The following is a 20,589-nucleotide window of genomic DNA, read 5'->3' as shown; positions in this document are numbered from 1 at the left end:
GACAGCCTGGTTTGTCCTGCGAGAGGCACCACAGCAAACAGTGTAAGAACTCTAAAGACCTCAGTGCTACTGAAGTCTCATGCTTTCCCCGGAGGAGGCACAGAAGGGAATGATGCAGGAATAGAGGCAGTGGGCAGCTCCTAGCTACCTGCTCCCAGCCTCTCTCAACAGGAAGGGAAGGCACAGGAGTGCCGGCTGTTTTGGGAGCTTCCAGCTATTCCACTCCCAGCCTCTTGCTGTTGGCAATGGGGAAAGACTGCTGACTGGGAGTCGATGGGAGCACCAACCTATGTGATTCCCAGCCATTCTGGGCCGGGGGCCCTGTCTAGCACTGCGACTGTATAACATGGAAAATTCACTTGTTCTTCTGGGTCTGCAGACAGCAGTAGCAGGAAATACAAAGCTTTGGCTGAAAAATGTGGGGCGGGGGGAGTTTCCAGTGACTATTCCTTCCTCCCCTCCTCTACCCCAGTGATTTATGGTTGTGGCATTCCTGGCACTGTGTGGGAGAGAGAGCCACACCAAGGTCTCCAATCTGCAGACCAAGGTCGATAATGTATCACTGTATGTTGACCAAATGACCCTGGAAACCAGCAAACCCCCAGGCAGGAGGGGAGGGCAGATGCAGCACCCAGAGCTGGGGAGCTCTGGAATGTCTAGAGCCAGCGAACGACTGATTTAGAAAGGGTGGGAGAGACTCCCCTCCTTGCCAAATAAATCACTGCTCTTCTCTCTCAGGGAGTAAAGCCTCCCTACAGCTTTGCTGGAGCAGTTCTCCCCAATGCACAAGCCATAAAGGCACCAAGACCAGATGGCAGGTACCCTTTGTGTGGCCACAGCAACCTCTGTGTTCAGGAGGGAAGGCAGGTGCTTGTGAATGGATCTGGTCCCAGGCTGCCTTCACTGGAAAGGGGGCAAAGAAAGAGAACAGGCTGACAAATACTTCTCTGCTTGTATAAAGAAAGCCTTCTGTGGCCCTGCCCTGTCCTTCATCACTTGGCAAAACTCCCCACCCTCCAGGACAGCCAAAGAGGTTAGAAATGGGGAAGACTTCTCAGGTCACCTATCCATTCCCTTTTCCCACTCCCTCCCATGCTCCTCCCACTAGCCCCCAGCCCCTCCGCTGCTAGGGAAAGATTGTTCCCTGCAGTCTAGTCTCCAGGGCACTGAGTGGTTACCGTCCCTTCGCTCTGAGCAAGGCCAGCTCTCATGAACAGGAACTGAAAGAGATAAAGGGTCTCAGTTAAGAGAGAAAAAGACCATCCCAGAGACTAGGAGGCTAGAAAAAAGGGAGAGGAAGCCATGACTGCTTCCACAGAGACAGGTATGTGTGTAGGTGAAAGAGAGAATGTATGTGTGTGTCTGTCTATGTGTACCCGTGTTATGTGATTGTTTGAGGTGAGTGATTGTGTATGTGTGTGCATGTTGTATGTTTACATGTGTTTGTGAGCACTTGTGATCACGCAGGGATGTGTAGGAGTGGATGTTTGGATGTGGGGTTCTTTGTATAATGCAAACATTTTATCGGTGTGTATTTTTATCTCTGTGTATGTGTTTCTGGGTGCAGGGGTGTATGTATGTATCTATGCTTGCATGCCTAGGTATAAAATGTGTGATAAGATTTGTCCCTAAAGGATGCAAATTATTGAAAACACAAGTCTCAAGGGGAGGGTGGCAGAGTGGCTGACTCAGGGGAACTGAGATTGGAATAGTGCAGAGATCATCTCTGGGGTATGAAATGCAAGCCAGCTCCAGGTAGTAGTGGGAGGTGGCAGGGTTACCAGCTGATCCAAGAGGGTCAAGGAATGGGATAGCAGGCCTGTCTGGAGCATTGGGCCTGAGCCAGCACTAGGTGAAGAAGATTGGACGGCCTGGGGATTGGGGGCTGGGATACAAAGACTTTCATTCCTAGGGCATTGCTTCTGATGCAGCCCCAGGCTGGTTATAACCATGTCATGGCTACGTGGCAGCCAGTGTTGAAAGAAAGGTATTTATTTTTGTATTCCTGTACAAGAGTGAACATAGTTCTACATCTGTGAATTAGCTGGTCCAGCTCCTAGCAGTCATGTACCCACATCATTGGGAGCACTGCTATTAAGTGTCCCTCTTGCAAGTAGGGTAGGGAAAACTGACTTTGGTCCGGGATAAAAAGGGTTAAAATCTGACACACCAAGAGCTTTCCTAAACTCCCTTTGAACTTTATCTAATCCCCTTGCAAAGGCGCCAAGATGTTTCATCCCAGGCCTGGGAACCAAGGTCACTAGGTCTATATTTTCATTCTTTCAGCTATCGCCTTCAAGGTTCCTACGAACCAAACTAGTTGCACAAGAGCAGGATGGCAGCTCCATTCTGGGAGCTCAGAGATGCGTGAGAGGTCCTGGAGAAAGGGACTCACAGAAAAATTACAGACAGCAAGGAGAGACTGAGAGCACGGGGAGGAGGAGCCGTGTCAGCAACGTGGGGCAATTTGGTAGGACCTAATATCACAAAGAACAAAGACAGGTTTCAGAGTAACAGCCGTGTTAGTCTGTATTTGCAAAAAGAAAAGGAGGACTTGTGGCACCTTAGAGACTAACCAATTTATTTGAGCATGAGCTTTCGTGAGCTACAGCTCACTTCATCGGATGCATACTGTGGAAACTGCAGCAGATATTATATACAAACAGAGATCATGAAACAATACCTCCTCCCACCCCACTGTCCTGCTGGTAATAGCTTATCTAAAGTGATCATCAAGTTGGGCCATTTCCAGCACAAATCCAGGTTTTCTCACCCTCCACCCCCCTACACACAAACTCACTCTCCTGCTGGTAATAGCCCATCCAAAGTGACAACTCTCTTCACAATGTGCATGATAATCAAGGTGGGCCATTTCCTGCACAAATCCAGGTTCTCTCACCCCCTCACCCCCCTCCAAAAACCACACACACAAACTCACTCTCCTGCTGGTAATAGCTCATCCAAACTGACCACTCTCCCTACAATGTGCATGGTAATCAAGGTGGGCCATGTCCAGCACAAAGCCAGGCTCTCTCACCCCCCCCTTCCCCCCTCCCAGGGGACACACACACACACACACAAACTCACTCTCCTGCTGGCAATAGCTCATCCAAACTGACCACTCTCCAAGTTTAAATCCAAGTTTAACCAGAACGTCTGGGGGGCGGGTAGGAAAAAACAAGGGGAAATAGGCTACCTTGCATAATGACTTAGCCAGTCGCAGTCTCTATTTACGCCTAAATTAATAGTATCCAATTTGCAAATGAATTCCAATTCAGCAGTTTCTCGCTGGAGTCTGGATTTGAAGTTTTTTTGTTTTAAGATAGCGACCTTCATGTCTGTAATTGCGTGACCAGAGAGATTGAAGTGTTCTCCGACTGGTTTATGAATGTTATAATTCTTGACATCTGATTTGTTGTCACTTTGGATGGGCTATTACCAGCAAGAGAGTGAGTTTGTGTGGAGGGTGAGAAAACCTGGATTTGTGCTGGAAATGGCCCAACTTGATGATCACTTTAGATAAGCTATTACCAGCAGGACAGTGGGGTGGGAGGAGGTATTGTTTCATATTCTCTGTGTGTATATAAAGTCTGCTGCAGTTTCCACGGTATGCATCTGATGAAGTGAGCTGTAGCTCACGAAAGCTCATGCTCAAATAAATTGGTTAGTCTCTAAGGTGCCACAAGTCCTCCTTTTCTTTTTACAAAGAACAAACATTTTCCCTAATGTCTTCCAGGCTGAGCCCTTCCAAAATGTTTCACAAGCTGATGCAAAGGGCCTGATTCTCCTCTTATACCACTGTAAATGAGGAGGGACTCCACTGAAATCAACGGAGTTGCACTGATGTACAAATGGTGTCAGAGGAGAACCTCTGGCCACTGTTTAGCAGGGCACAGCAATGCCACACAGCTGACTGCGAGTGAAGAAAAATCTAGTAGCCAGCTGAAACTACAGAGAGAAGTGTTGGGAGGCAAAGTGCCGTAACACAAATGAGAATTTAGCCAGGACACCAGGGTTAACACTCCTACTCCTACAAAGAGTGTCAAGGGATTCTAAGCACCCCATCCTTGGTTTTATATCTCGTCTAGAGCCATGCCCAGTACCACACTAGGGTTACAGGGTAGTGGTGACTCACAAGGGAGAGCATCCCCTACTGAACCAGCCACCCCACTCCCTGCAGCACAGCGCCCCCTAGTGCTATGCTAGAGTCAGTGCTGACTCAGAGGGAAGAGCACCCCCTACTGAGCCACCTACCCCACTGCTAATTCTGAGAGAAGAGCACCCCTACAAAGTCACTGCTTCCTGATATATTAACGCTGCCTGTGGTAGTCTCCCATCCAATTTCCAACCCAGTTAAACTCCTTATCTAGGTGTAAGGAGCATATACCCCAGGTGGCACCCCTGAGGTAAGAATGACAATACATGGCAGAAAGCTGGTGCAATTAGGAAGGAACAGGGTCACATTTCTCTGGACTTCCACTGTAAGGAATAGGTGGGTGTGAATGGTCACTGATTTCCTAAAATGCTGTCCTGGATCCCTGGGGTGAGAACTGGGATCCTAAAAATCACCTCCACCCCCAACCCACCCTGTATTTGTACCAGCTCATAGGTGACTCTCCGTTCTCTCTTCCAGTAGGTCATCCATCCAGAAGTGCTAGCCACAGGTAAGAATGACAGCTCTAGTCTGGTACGTGCCTGATGCCACAGAGAATTTCAGAGGGAGCGGGGGGGATTTTCTTCCCCTCAAACTTCTGCTATCTCAAAAGCATCTTGCTATTTTCCTTTCCATTCTCCTCTCTCTCTGTCCTTTTCATAACAATGTAGGTCCTGGTGCAGTACACTGCAGCCATGGTGCCTTGCTTTATTGTAGACAGAATTCTTGCCTTCCTTTACAATAAAGCTGCAGCTCAGACTGAACCCCTGATCCCAGAAGTCTCAGGTATCATATATCCCAGGGGTCATTAGAGACAGGACCTGGGGACACACAGTCATACAGGCAGCTTGTCTGACCATCTGCAAAGCGGTGGTACTAAGATCATACATACTGTGCCTCTCCCATCCTTACCACCGTCTCTGTCTCTTTTGGTATATGTGAGACAAGGGGGAGTCATTAAAGATGTTGGTTGGTGCCAGTGATGGAATCTGGGTTTCAGGTGGAAGATACAGCCAAAGGAATTTAGGGCGATCTTTGACCCCAGCGCATTTCCCAAGGTGACCTACCTACTCTATGAAATTAAGTGGGGCAGCAGCACCAAGTTCTGGAGGAAGTGGTGCCCGAACACCCCCACCCAGCATGCCGAAATCAACTGCCTGGAAAATGACTTCAGGGAGATACGCCACAGGCCTTCAGTGCACTGCTCCATCATCTGGTTCCTGTCCTGGAGCCCCTGTGGGCTGTGTTGCAGACTGATCGTTCACTTCCTACAGGCCCACCCCAAAGTGACCCTGCAAATCTACATAGGGCGGCTCTTCAGGCACAGAGATGAACGGAACCGACAAGGCCTCAGGGACCTGGTGAGCAGTGGAGTGAACGTTTACATCATGAGCCTGCCAGGTAACACTTCCCAAGGTTACAGGTACCTCAGTTCTGGACTCTGGGGAATGGGACATGAAGCCTTTCACTTCTAGGCCACTGGTGCCAGTTAGGTCCCAGGCTAGTAGTGAGTGAAAGTTATTCTGGTTTGATGGCCATGTGAAATGAGCTGGTGAGAGTCAATCCACAATCAAACACTGCCATATTGGCCAAACATTGATTCATTTCTAGGGAAATGCAGTTGGGATGGGGGGGTCAATGGGTTGGTTCAAATATTTCCACATGCTATTCCCTGCTCCCTGCAGAGAGAATGGAGTTTTAGCAGCTTCTCTTGCCCCCTGCTTTTTCTTTCTCTCCCCGCATCTCTCCCTGCTGGTTCTGCCTGTTCCCTTCGCAGAGGGTGGAGAAGCTCTTGGAGAGAACTGTTCCCCCACTAAGGCTATGTGGAGTCAGATAGATCCCTAACCATCACAGGTACAAGAGCCACCCTCATGAGGCACCCTCTTAGGGTACAGCGCTGTAGGCTACATCACTTATGCCTCAAACAAATCCCGTTAGGAGCTCGGTGTCATCTCCACACTGTCCCAGTTTCAGGAAGTCTTTGGTATATAGGCGTCCCCTCCACCTTTGAGCATGTGGGCATGTCTTTCTTTTCTCCTTCCTGGGTCACTGTATCCTGAGCAATAATGAGGACATCCCCCTTCAGCCTGAGATTGGAGCTTCATGCAGGGCAGCACAGCACATCAGGCATCTCCAGGTGCCAGTGTAACGCCAACAAACCGCAGTCATGGGCAGGCAGAATCAAACCTGGGGTCTCTGGAGCTTAGTGCACAAGCCTCTACTGCATGAGCTAAAATCCAACTGGCTGTTAGCTAAGGCTGTGGAGCAGACTCATTTTATCTCTCTCTCTAAGTGGTCTCGGTGCCACTAGATGGGACAGAACACCACACCCAGGAGATGTGTGGGTTACACCAGCAGTTCAAGTGTCCCTTCTATTAAGGCTTCTCCTCCCTTGCCTTGATCAAAGTCAGGGTGGGTGATGATTGGTGTATCAGTCACCTTGTTGTGTCCTTCACCGCATGACTAGTGATCTTGTTATTCACTCAGCTTACAACTACTGTTGGAGAACATTTGTCGACCACCGAGTCAGAAAAGATGATATTTACTGGCCCTGCTACTTCACTCCATGGATGATATTCTATATGCTTGAACTCCAGTGTATCCTACAGGTTGGTAGGTGCTTAATGCTGGGGTGGGGAGAGAATTGATCCAGCGTCACATGTAGGTAAAAGGAGATGGTCCTGTGGTTGAAGCATAGAACTGGTAGTCAAGAGACCAGAGCTCTCTTCCTGGCTCTTCCCAGAGGGAATCAAATTCAGCCATGGAGTAAATGGGCAGAACTCTACTGAAGTGAGGTTGCACCAGATTAAACTAGGAGGGTGGACTTTAGCCTAAGGAGAACTATGTCCCATCAGTGGCATTTCATGTCTCTCCTTCAACATCTCCTCTGGCTCTGATGACCCATTTTCATGGCTCAGCTCTAATACATGGAGAGTGCCATCTGGGTTCATGGGGCCATTGAGTATTTTGTCAGTTTCCTTTCAAATTTCTTCTCAGTAACACTGTTGAAAAGTGGCCAGTAACTACAGCTCAAGGGAGAGGTTCTTTATTGTTGCTGCTTCCCTTGAAATGCCCAAGTGACCCTATCATGATGCCATTGGACTGTTAGCTTCTAAAGTTCTTTTAATATCATTTTCTCTGTTTGTACCAGGGCCTACCTCCTTGTTTACAGATTTGGCTGAAGAATTACACTGGCTTACCTTTTTTCCGACTCGTTTTACAAGAATCTCATAGAAAAATACTCTGGCAAAGTCTCCACACAGCAAACAGTCACCAGCAGCCACTGATTTTCAGGCCCAGGCCATCAGCTGAACACTGGTACCCATCAATGTATTTTACTGGACCACCGGTCAGTCACAAGCAGTGACCTGTGCTCAAGCCTAGACACAAGTCAATCAACAGCCTACACCAACATACTAGCCTGGAGCACCAACCATTGTTCAAGCCTGAACCATCAACAAGGCAAAGGGTTGGCCCAGTCTTGTACCTTGGTGTGTAGCTATGATTGGCTGCTTGTATACAGGTAGTTATTTTTTTGGAATATCTCACAGTGCAAGTGAAGATTGTGATTGTAGCAAAGGTAGGCATGCCTGTGTTATCTCTAAACTGGTGAGAACAGGTACCAATAGTAGTGTAGATGTGGTGACATGGGCTTCAGTGCAGGTTAGCAACCACAGTATATACACAGGCTCCCTGAAGCACTTGTACTCTGGTTGCTAGCCCATGCTGAAGCCCATGCCATGACATCTACCCTACTATTGTTACCTGTACTCACTAGTTTAAAGCTAACATGGATATGCTTTGCCATGCTACAATCACACCTTCACTTGCAGTGTAGACATTCCAAAAAGTAACCACCTATCTACAAGCATCCAATTACAACTACACACCAAGCTACAAGACTTGGCCATCAACCAGTCAACAGGCATCATCGTTATACTGACCTGGACCATGGTCCAGTCTCATGGATAGATGACCCTAATGTCTTCAATTCAATTAACTGAAATGGGCTAGATTCTGTTTTCATCTACACTGGGGTAAATCCTGAGTAACTCCACTGAATTCAGTGGAGTCACTCTAGATTTCTACCAATGCAAATGAGATCACGGGAGGAGGAAGAGGTGTGTATTTCCTAAGGAGCAATCCTTGTACTAGGTACATTTAGGGAAGAGTGCTTTAGTAAATTACATTACTATAGATACAGCTCAGGTGGGCCTAGTGCCTTATCAACGATCCCTAATTAGTAATGATTTCAAGCTGGAGATGCAAAGTGGAGATTTTAAAATGAGTGCATTTGTGAATTGGAGTAACAGCCTGCAGAATTGCAAGTGGCTTTGGGTGACATCTAAATATTAGTCTTTTAGACTATGATGAATTTTTAGCCCCCATCTGCACTAAACATTCAGCCATGCCAGGGAACTGGCTACATGCTCAGTTGACCCCTGAACCAGTCACAATCATTGCTCCAATTTGTAGGGAAGGCCAGAACTTTCATAACCATGTTACAACTCTGACACAGTTAACTTCCCCTCTATAAGTAGGACCAGAAGCCCAATCCCACATACACAAGTAACTGTTGTTGAGTAACTGTTGAAGCCAATGGGATCTGAGTATATTTATTCACATGGTAAGTGGTTGGAAAACTGGGCCCAATGTTAAGGGGCAACCAGGTTAGGGGCAATGGTGTTGCAAACAGAGTCCCCAGGAGGGTTGTAGTTGTAATTTAGGCAGGGCCTTATTAGACTAGATCTTCACTTGCAGAGAACAAGGAGGTGAAGAGCATATGACTAATGGTGACGAGAATGACACATTCCGAAAACATTATTTCTCAGAGCTTTGAATGTGTGTTTTCAATGTTTAGCTGTAATTCAGCTCATATTGCTTCAATATGATCCCTAATGATATTCCACAATTGTGATAAATGAAGGGGGGGAGAGCTCCCTTTCATGGATCCAGCCAGCCAGTTAGCTATAAAATCCCTCTTGGTAGCTGTTCTCTACTTGCTTTACCTGTAAAGGGTTAAAAAGTCTCACTGCTATGCATAGGTAAAAGGAAGTGAGTGGGCACCTGGCCAAAAGAGCCGACAGGAAGGCTAGAACTTTTTAAAATTGAAACAAGACTCCCCTTTGGTCGGTCTGTGTTGTTCTCCTGGAGAGCAGGGGCAGGGCTGAAACTATGCTGTAAAAAGCTTTAAGCCAGGTATGAAAAATCATCAGATCATACCTAGAAGCTACTCATTTAAAACCCTAAATATGTAAGTAGATCAGGAAATGTCTAGGAAAACGTGATTAGGTTTATTTCTTTTATTTCTTTATGGCTTGTGGACTCCTCTGTGCTAACCACCAAATGTTTTTGTTTTGCTTGTAACCATTAAGCTGGACCTCAAGAAAACCAATCTTGATGCTTAATTATTATATTTGCTCTTTTTAAATCTAGCAATAGCGTAAATTTCAGATGTATTTTCTTTTTTTGTTTGTTTTTAATAAAATTTACCTTTTTTAAGAACAGGATTGTGTTTTTGTGTCCTAAGAGGTTTGTGCACATGTTGTTTAATTAGCTGGTGGCAACAGCTGATTTCCTTTCTTTTTTTTCTCAGCTCTTCCCCAGAGTGGGGGTGAAAGGGCTTGAGGGTACCCCACAGGGAGGAATTCCCAGGTGCGCCTTCCTGGGTTCAAAGGGGTTTTTTTGCATTTGGATGGTGGCAGCATCTACGCATCAAAGGTCAGAGAGAAGCTGTGACCTTGGGAGTTTAGTACAAGCCTGGAGTGGCCAGTATTAATTTTTAGAATCCTTGCGGGCCCTCACCTTCTGCACTCGAAGTGCCAGAGTGGGGAATCAGCCTTGACAACAATGACCAGGAGGAGTAATATGTGTGCAGCTCTTGAAAAGATGTGAATTCCCTGCTTTTTGATGACTGTGCTTTGATTACTCTTGTCTGACCAGATAACAAGTGTAAAAAAAAAACGGGATGGGGGTAGGGGGTAATAGGAGCCTATATAAGAAAAAGCCCCCAACAGGACTGTCCCTATAAAATTGGGACTTCTGGTCACCCTACTGTTGTCTTAAGTCAGGAAGCTATTTGCAGCTATTTAAATAACAACTTTATTTAACCTACAAATGTATGAACAATGCTAGATTTTTTTATGGGCCAGACAGTAGATGGCACTCTTTCTATTAGGTAGCTATACACATATATATACTGCTAGGTATATCCTTTATATAGCACTCCCCAAATAGTTGTTCTTTTCCTTTTTTCTTTCCTGAGGTGTTTCCTAAACATCCTTTTAGATTTAGCTATTTCTTGGAGGAGTTACGTCTCAGTTGGAAATGTAATAAAGCACGTCAGCTATGAAAATGATGTCAATGTGCCCAAAAGGCCTGATTTGCAAAATGTCAGTACCAAAATTGCATGCACAAAAATGCAGGCACACTTGTGTAAGTAACACATGAGTAATTACCATGATTGTGCAGGCAGGCTGGCTAATTACACCTACAAATGACAAGAGATGCGTCTAGCCTTTCACATGTGCATTTGTGGTAATGGAATATGCAATTTAAGCATGGAAATGTGTGTAAAATTTTGTATACATAATTGTATGACAGATTTTCTGGAAGCCAAGCCCAATAGGAGCACACGTGTGTATTTCAGGGTGGCACTGACAGCATACATATGCTGGATTTGAAAAAGGACTGGATACTTTATTGACCATGATCGATAATTATGCCTAAGCCAGCTAAAATGACAGTATCACTCATCAGCTGTCATGCATAGCAGAGAGTGGGATGAAGGGGTGTCAGGAAGGAATTTTTCTCCTACTTACAGCATTGTAGAGTTTTTCAGGTGCAACATGGGCACTTTTGCGTGATGTTGGCCACTGCAGCATGACGGCTACCAGACGAGGTGGAATGAGGACTTGATCTGACATTACAGGTTCAGTGCTCTGGCTTTCCCTGGGGATCTCCATAGGGAGCATACCTCTGGGATTCACCTACACAACACCAGCATCTTCCTTAACTCACAAACAAGGCCTGGGGTAGATCCCCTGGAATTTCCATTGAGAATTAATGCTTGATCCAAGTTATAAATAAGGAAGGAAGCCTAGGATCAATTCCCCGCTATCTCCATAGGGAATATCATCAGTGAAGTGACACCCATATTAGAATCATAGGGTTAGAAGGGACTGCAAGGGTCATCTAGTCTAACCCCCTGCCAAGACACAGGCTTTGTTGTGTATTTACAGTCTATAAAAGAGTTTGGGATCCTTGGGGATTAAATGCAAAGTTATTACATTATATTCACCTCTGTTTCTACTCTGGATGGAGTCACCCTGTGTCATCTTGCTTGGATGAGCTTATATAGCAAATTTAGTGCAGCCAGTGCCTTTGTGATAAATCACCTTACTGATGGATTGCTTGTATGAGACCCAGGTTGTTTGGTGCCTACCTACTACAGCACATGTTGGAAATGTGTGAACTAGATCAGATAGATTACTATAGCTTGATCAACTAGGTTAGATAAATGACCAAAGCTACTGTCAATACTATTGAAAGGAAATGACCTGTGATGGGGTTTGAACATTCAGTGCACATAGAGGAGCCTTTGTTGTCTACTGTAAGATTTCCTCTCTTTTCATTCCCCCCGGATTACTAGTGAATGCTACTTGGAATAAAATCCAGTGTCCCAACTTTTAGAAAGTGTTGCTTTAGGAATACTTCTATAGCTCATCACTCTACAGAGGAGTCCATCTTCCAAAAAGGGTAGTGGCGTTATGCGAGGCAGTGCTTTAAACCACGAGTTGAGGGCTTCAATAGCTCAGACATAGGTCAGGGGTTTATTACCGGAGGGGGTGGGTGAAATTCCGTGGCCTGCGTTGTGCAGGAGATCAGACTAGATGATCATAATGGTCCCTTCTGACCTTAAAGTCTCTGAGTCTATGAGAGAGTGCTCTCTGCTGACCAAGGCCCTGACCTATGCTCAAAATAGGAGACTGGGTTCGCTTCCCAGCTCTGCTACTTCCTTGTTTTGTGACCTTGTGCAAATCAGCATCTCAGTTTCCTCCTCTGTAAATTGTGGACAGTGAGGTTTACCTCCTTGTATGGGGAAGGGTTGTGGTCTATTTATTATAAGCCTTGCCTGCATGTTAAGTATCATCACTTTGCCTCTTTCCACTGATATTTCCAAAATGTAAGTTGCCTGACCACTCTAACGCTCTGTGTTTGATGTGTGACGCTGTAATGATTTAAAGGACAATTTGAGGGGATGCCATTAGTTTACCCCTAAAATAACCAGCATGTCTAGGATTCAGCTTCAACATCTGGATTATGCTCCAAGCCTTTCTCCCATCTTCATATCCTTTATATGGCTCATCTCTGGAACAGACCCAGCCAAAAGCTAGGGCTCATACGTAGGTTTGGAAGGATTCGCTTTTTATCAGTAAATATTGATTTCACTGTACACTCACAAACCCCGCAAGAAAATATCTCCAGTGATAATAATCAAAATTTGCAGCTAGGCAAAGTAAGGGAAATGCTGCTTGAGAACTCATTAGACTTTTATTTAAGGCTATATTTTGACATGTGATGAGGACCCTTCCCCATAATTTTGTGCAACTGTGACAATTTAAATCAATACAACTTTAAAAAGTGCTTCAAAATAAACATCAACTGTATCCATTGAAATTATTTTTAAAAAACCATATTCTGCCAAGCTTACTCATACACAAGAACTTTATTTATCGATATATATGTATTTATTTTTTTTATATATATATATATATATATATATATGTACAAACATTAACAGGCATCACATCAAGCACTTCTACAGCACCATGCATGGAAATTAATGCTTTGCAGAGAATTTTCATAGGTATTCCAGTTCCAGTTTCCTCAAGCAGGAGGTGCCATAGGAAACAGTGCAGGAGACTTGGGTGTGGAAAGCACATAATTAGTCCTCTTCCTACCTCTCCCATCAGGAGGCACTGTAGAGAATGGGGTGGGCAATGTAACAGTAGGACAGCTCTCAACCACTCTAGTTCGAGCTTCTCCCAAAAGGAAGCACTACTGGGAATGGTGCAGGACCTCTAACTGCTTAAGGAGATCTCAGATAGTGCAGTGTCAGCCCTTCCCAGAAGGAGGTGTTGTATGGCATCGTGCAGGGACACTGGTTATCGGGAACGTACAGCTGCTAATTGGCTATGGAATAGTCCCTCCCAAAAAGGAAATAATGGAAGCTCTATTGCTTAGGAGTGTTATATTTGATGAAGGCCTGGAGGTTAGACCACAGGGGACAATCCTGCCCTGACTGAGGGAGCTGTGTGAAGAAGATGAAATAGATTTAGGCCAGCATTTTCAAAAGTCTCCACTAAATCTAGATGTCTGGTTTTCACTGCCCAGTTTGAGAAGTCAAGGACCAATGAAGTCAATGAGAGCTATGGGTGCTCAGCACTTCTGCAAATTCGGTCCAAAGTATCTTGAGGTGGACACCCTTGAAACTTTCGGCCAGAGCGGCTCCACCTCAAATTTCTAGGGTTCTGTCTCCCAGTCTCAACCTCTCCAAGTGGGAGGCAGTGCAGAGAGCTGGACAAAAGGGCTGGCTAATGGGAGTCTCTCAGCTACTGCAGCCTCCACCTTTTCATAGCAGGGGCACAATGGGGATCAATGCAGGACAGCTGGCTTCATGGCAGTCTCACATGAACTCCAGTTGATGCCTCTCCCAGCAGGAGGCAGCATAAGGAGATAGGATGGGTGACTCACAATTAATCCAGTCCTGTCCTCTCTCAGCAGGAAATGTTAGAGGTCTGTCTTCACTGCAGAGTTAACTCAGGCTTTTATTCATGTATTGCCCCTAACCCAACTCCTGGCAAACCCTCTCAAGGTTGGTGCTGCTTTACACCTGACCTGGCTGGCACAGCTGGGGCTATAGGCTAAAGGCCGAGAGAGGCTTGCGCTTGATTGATAACACTCCCACTCTGCAGTGAGGGCACAGATTAAATCACTATTCATCCTCCAGTGCCTTCCCACAATTCCCCCCATGTGCCCAGAAGGACAGAGCAATTGTCCCACGATTCACTGGCAGAGAATCAGGAGGCAGTTCGGCTCACTGGAGCATAAAGAATCCTGGGATGTGCCCCAGGAGTCCTAGAGGCACACATGGGTGAGTGCAGCACCAGTGAGCGTATAGTAGCACAGATGGGACTTTGTAGTGTGGCCACCCACACCTGGGCTAGGCCAACCTGGATGCTCAGACCTGGGTATTGATCACTCGAATTAACTCTGTAGTGAAAACACACCCTACAGGCGTCAATGCAGGGCAGTGAGGGCTTTCACTCCAGTCCTGGCTTCCCCAAGCAAGGCAGTAGTGCTGGATGGAGTGGGAGTGGGAGTGCAGGGGAATTCTGTCTTTAGTGGGTCATCCTAATTTTCCTTGGAACGGAAGTAAGAAAGGTCTTTTCTCAGGACGTGAGGATTTAAGGCTGGAGGGAGGGAGGGAGGGAAAGAAGGAAGGGGAGAAAGTGTGAGTAGGAGAAAAAGAGAGACATTGTAGGACCAATGTGTTTCCAGAGTCTTCTGATTGTCTGTGACCTTCACTCCTGCCCACCTCAAAGTCCCAGGATTTTGAAGGCATCTCGTAAGTCTTCCACCTCATCCAGGGGCTGTGCAGAGCAGGAGAGACAAGATGAGTTATGCTGAATAACGGAAATGCTGAGAGGGGAGGAGAAGAGGAAGGGGACAAGAGGAGAGGAGGGTTGGTGAAGGGGGGAACCGAAGAAGGGTGGGGTGAAAATGAAAGGGAGATGGAATGGAGGAGAGCAGAGGTGAGGAAAGTGGACAGAGGACAGTCAAGAAGGGAAGATAGATGGGAGAGAAGGGACACACAGGAGCAGAGGAGAAGTGCAGAAGTGGAGGGAGAGGAGGCACTGGATGAACAGGGGAGAAGAAATGTCCCTCACCAAGAGGATCCGTCGGAGTCTCCTGGACAGACGGACAGAGTTTTCATGCAGCCCCTCCCAGGCTTTAAAGGTCCTCTCCCGGTTCTCCACGAAGGTGTTCCAGCAGTAGAAGTAATCTGCCAAGGAGCAGGAGACAGGATGAAGACATGGAGCAGAGTCAGGGTTTCCCAGAACAGGACTCAACTGTCCCCAAGAATCATTAGGGCTCCATATCCCTCTATATTTCTCCCCCATGACTCTGTCACCATCTCGCCCCCATCCCCTCTCTCCAGGCCTCTGTCTCCTCATGTCTGAGATATGTCTCCATCTCCTCATCTCACCTTTGAAAGTCATGATGGCAATCTGGACCCCAGCCCGGTGCAGGCGTCTCAGCCCCTCGGGCTCAGCATTGCGGTCCTCACAGAAGTATAGCCGGGCAGCGAAGATGCGCAGTGTCAGGTTGGGATAGGCACGCAGGAAGTCAGCCACATGCCTAGCGCAGTCATAGCAGGGGCTCCATGAGGTGAACCAGGTGACTCGGTAGCAGCGTCCAGGGTCCAGGTCCCAGGCGGAGATGTAACGCAGGAAGAGCATCTCCACATGGCAACCCGACTGAGCAAGAGAGAGACAGAGAGGGAGACAATGGGAGAGAGGATGGAGACATGCATGGATGGATATGTGGAGGAGTGGAGGAGTGTATGGGCAGATATAGGGTTGAACTGGTGGATGGATGGACAAATGGATATGGGGATGAGCTGATGGATGCATGGATAGCTAGGGGATGAGCTGGTGGGTGCATGGATGCATAGTGGGGTGAGTAGTTGGGTACACAGATGGCCTGATAGTTGAGTAAGTGAGCTGATAGGCGCTTGGCTGTATTGATAGGTGCCCAAGTCATGCCCATACTTTGTTGCGTAGATATCCGAAGTCCAAGGAGCAGGAGGTGGCGCTGTCCCGACGTTTCACCACATAGCAGAGGTAGGTCTCATGGCGGCCCCGGGCCCAGCGTAGGTTCTTGAAGTTGTAGAGGAATTTCTTCTGCTTCATCAGGAGGCTGCAGGGGAACATTTTAGGGGAAGATTAAACTATAATAGCACATCCCAGAGCAGGGAAGCAACAGCGTCTCTGTACAGGGCTCTGGTGTTTCTGAACTTAGAACATCCTCTTCATTCCTAGGCCCATCCATACCAGAACTGCACAGTGTTCAGAAAAGGGACACAGACAGGACAACGGGGCTGCAGGATGGGACTCTACAAGTGGAAATGGAAAGAACTTAATCTACAGAGTTTGGTTAAACAACAACTAAGGTGGGAGAGGATGAAACTGTGGGAAGGGCATAAAAGCAAGGAGGCAGAGCAGTTGGTTGGGAGTCTGAAGGAGGAGACCTGGGGTGTGATTGAGAAGATGGGACATTTTGGGCTGGGCAATCAAGGAATGTTTCCTCACAGTGTGAGACTGTGGCAGAGTCTCCAAGGGAAGGGGTGGCAGCCCCATCACTAGGGAGATTTAAAACTAGGATTGGACAAAGCTCTGGAGAGCAGGCTGTATGGAAGAACTTTGCCTTGGCCTCCAAGAGATAAACATGGTGGAATTACAAACATCAGTGGAATGCTGGAATAAACCACACAGGGAGGACAGAATGGGAGAGGGGAGAGACCAGCAATCTAGCTAAAAAATTCCATTCAGTGTAATGGAAGGACATTTCTGGATGGAGACCTTTATGGATACGAGCCCTAAGTCAAACAAATTCACACATGGGGCCCATTACTCTGCATAGGATCCTACTCTGGCCCAGGGGAATGCAGAAGTCATAGACCTTTTTCTAACAGGCTTCACCTCAATGCGGGGTTGCAGCAGGAGCTGTGAACAGCTGTGCTCACTGAGGTGAGACGCTAGCCACCTCCACAGCAATGCAAAACAGAAGTGAATGGGTTAAAAATAATCCTGGCATGTCACCTCCTCGCTCTGAAGGGCTGATGTGTGATGGAGGGACTCATAGCAGGTCAGTTGATATAGGGTCTGGGTCTATAGGGGGATGAGAGTGGAGTAAAGGTTGGGAGAGGGGAGCTTGTGTCTGTTGATTTATTGTAGCAGGTTTTTCTGACTTCAGTCTGAGGTCTGAGAGTTTCAGGAAAACACACATCTCTTCAACACACACACACACACTTGCACACACACACCCTCTGTGTGACACACACACATTGCTCCCTCACAGGTCTAGCTACCTATCACCACAGTATCTGAGTAACTCGGTATTTAAGATGGAAATTACAATCACATTCTCGCTACACACACATACACTCCTCCCTGTCACACAGCTTCGTACACATACATACTTTACACAACCTTGATTTGCACACACACACACACATGCACTCATTCAGACACATTCACACACATGCATACACCCCACCCCCCATTCATAGACACCTCCAGCTGTCACCCACATCTGCACATTCACACTCACATATCCGTCTGTCACATACCTTTATATACCCACAGCACACCCGCCTTCACATATGTAAAGCTTTCTACCATACACACATATGCCTCCCTCATGCACATTCACACAGAGATACAGAGACAGAACTCTCATTTTCACACAAGATACACACATCCCTCACTCACACACATCCTTTGTTCCAAACCCACAACTTAAGTGTACCTAAAGAACATTATATGCATATCATATTTCCTCCCAATGTCTACATTATAAACTTAAACTCATAGACATGTAACATCTGACTAAGTTGTGTCATGTCTTCTCCTTGCGGATGGTCCACATAAGGGTCAAGAGCCTACTACTGCTACCAGTTAATGGAGTTATTCCTTTAGTTCAAATGGCAGTCCTCTGCTTTTGATGCCACAGCATTCCTTCCCATGCTGGAGCATTAGTGTTGACCCAAAGGGCAGAGCACCCTTTCTGAATAACCTACACTTCTCCCCCCAACATAGCATCCACTGTGGCATTGGACTCTGTACTGACTCAGAGGGGAGAAAGCTCCCCGACTGAAGTACTCCTGCCACTCCCTGCAGCATCTGGGAATTTCTTGGAGGTCTCCCACCTGAGCACGGCTGCAGTCCAACCCTGCTTAGCATACAAGGTTGGCCAGAAGTACCATACAAATGAGCTGACCACACACGTCTCCCTGTTTCGATTTCTCTGTTTGTCTCACTCCACTTCTTAGTGGGTCTTTCTGACTTTTCATTTCTCTCTCTCCTCATCTATCCTTCCTTATCACGCTTGCTTTTTTTCACACTTGTACCTTGTGCACTCGGAACAGTCACATCCAGAGCCGGCGCTGGGCATAACCAGACTAAACAATTGCTTAGGGCCCCGAGCTGCTCAAGGGACCCCCCTATTCGCTTTTTATTATGTGTTGGGGGGGCAAAAATAGTCCTGCTTAGGGTCCCTAATGGGCTCGTACCGCTTTATTCCAACTCCAACCCGCCCTTGAACCACCCCACCCGTCCACCGACCCACAGAAGTGGCTCTGGCTCTAGTCCACAAAGCACGTATCTCCTGGCCAATGGTCCACTCTCACTTTCCAATGTGGCTTACCGCTGCAGGGGGCGGGGAAGGGAGGTGTGGCATTATCCCCCTTGAAAAGGGGACAGAAAGGGGGCGCCCCTTTTGCTCTTGCCTTCAGTATGACTGACCTCAGGGAGTTACAGTAGCACTACCTGCCCTGTTACGGGCTAAGGAGCAAGTGTAACATTTAGGGCCAAATACTGAGACCTTAGCTGGAGAAACAGGAGGGAAAAATCATGACAGATGTGACCACTTTGAAGCGTTTTCATTCCAAGGGATTGGAACAGGGAGAATTGTTCGTTTATTTGGAAATTTTTGTGAACATTTTCACCTTCAAATGTTTCATTTTTCATTTTTTCTCCCTCCTTCCCCTCTTTTTAAAAGTCTTTTTTAACAGTTTTGCCACTGGAAAAGGGCATTGGGAGAAAAGGAACAACCATAAACCCAACAAGCAAAACGACGCTCAACTTAGCATTTTCCAATGTCACCAGAAAAAAAACGGAAAATACAGAAAAAAACAAACAAAGCCATTTTCATGCAAACTTACGATGTCAAAAACAGGTCATTTTTTGACTGAGAATCTGTCACTCAAAACATTTCAACCCGCTCTAATGCTAACTCCACTTCTGGCTGCGTGCTTTCTCTGGCTTTGACTCTGCTGGGAGTTCTGCTATAGTAAGGACTTCAAAACATGTTTGGTAGGTGAGTATCAACAAGTCAACCCTGGGCAGATACGAGGAGGTTAAAGCGACTGAGCAGGTTCACACTGTATAGCTAGTTACCAATGACTGGGTGTTTGCACCCCATATAGCTCCTGCATAATTCGAGGGGATGCTGTTTGAGTCATGATTCTGTCCAGTCATTAAAGAAAGTGGTTAGGTGTGGAGCATCTCCTCTAATATAGATACACTCCCCAAATGTTCAAATCACAGGGCAGGTCCTTGCATGGGAGAATGGCATGCAATTGCATAAGAGTGATTAGGTGATCATTTGGACACCGTGTAACTGCAATGCAAGTAGAGCTACTGTAATCTGGAATGATCTGTACCTAGGAGCAAGTATATGAACGCCAGAGAGAAAATGAGAGACAGAAATTGATTGATAGATAGATAGATAGATAGATAGATAGATAGATAGATAGATAGATAGATAGATAGATAGATAGATAGATAGATAGATCACAGAAGCACTTGAATGTTTACCCCTCAGCTCTCTGTACCTATCCTAGTTCAAGAAAGAAAGAAAGAAAGAAAGAAAGAAAGAAAGAAAGAAAGAAAGAAAGAAAGAAAGAAAGAAAGAAAGAAAGAAAGAAAGATCTGAACAAGAATGGGCTAGACAGAGATGGGGGAAATGACAGAAAGAGATAGAGAGAGAGAAATTTGTAGTGAGAGACAGTCAGAGAGAGAACGAGATGGGAGGGAGAGCTGTGGAACTGAGTCAGATGGAGAAATGGAGAGGGACGGCGAGCAGCTGTGCAGAACAGATTCATACCAAGAGAGAAGCCCTGAGTTCTGGTAGGAGGGAGAGGGGTACCTGTCCATGGCCATGCCGGAGTCTCCTTTGTGGTGGCGGGGGTTACAGGGAGGTCCTCTGAGTCACCCTGCTCACTTGCTCCGTATGAATGGTCCTCTGACTTGATGTACAGAAATGAGAACTGCCCTGTACTCCCCTCCCCCATTTGTTGCCTCCACCCATCATCTCCCTCCAGGTTTCAGTCTGGTTTAGGTAGGGGAGGAGTTAGAGAGCTCTTTGGGGCCACAGGCACCAGAGAAGAAAGGGTTAAAATGTAAAGGGACTTCAGTTCTAAAAGATGCTTAGCCCTGATTGGCTACTCCCCTTTAGCCCCTGCACCTTTCATTGGTCCCCTCTTAGCTCTAAGATATATTTCTAAATTAATATCAATAATAAAATTCAACTAGACAGGAAATGTTGCCTAATGGTTAGAGCAGGGAACTGTGAGCTAGGACTCCTGG

General features: G+C 46.6%; 2 protein-coding genes across 2 annotated transcripts; one reads left to right on the top strand and one right to left on the bottom strand.

Moving 5' to 3' along the window:
* Positions 1-1,302: 1,302 nt before the first annotated feature.
* On the top strand, positions 1,303-7,520 carry LOC140905863 (C->U-editing enzyme APOBEC-1). The gene is made up of 5 exons (XM_073329360.2): positions 1,303-1,324; positions 4,634-4,664; positions 5,154-5,554; positions 6,641-6,762; positions 7,305-7,520. The coding sequence occupies exons 1-5, from the start codon at positions 1,303-1,305 to the stop codon at positions 7,518-7,520; spliced, it is 792 nt and encodes a 263-aa protein (XP_073185461.1).
* Positions 7,521-14,754: 7,234 nt separating this feature from the next.
* AICDA (activation induced cytidine deaminase) lies at positions 14,755-20,163 on the bottom strand. Its single transcript, XM_073329348.1, has 5 exons — positions 20,150-20,163; positions 15,991-16,138; positions 15,426-15,696; positions 15,106-15,221; positions 14,755-14,808 (listed from the first exon to the last, which is right to left on the bottom strand). The coding sequence occupies exons 1-5, from the start codon at positions 20,161-20,163 to the stop codon at positions 14,755-14,757; spliced, it is 603 nt and encodes a 200-aa protein (XP_073185449.1).
* Positions 20,164-20,589: the final 426 nt, after the last annotated feature.

The sequence above is a fragment of the Lepidochelys kempii genome, chromosome 1, assembly GCF_965140285.1.
Source record: "Lepidochelys kempii isolate rLepKem1 chromosome 1, rLepKem1.hap1, whole genome shotgun sequence".
Lineage (NCBI taxonomy): Eukaryota > Metazoa > Chordata > Testudines > Cheloniidae > Lepidochelys > Lepidochelys kempii.
Note: the sequence above shows the minus strand (reverse complement) of the source record. Positions and strands in the feature narration are given on the sequence as shown.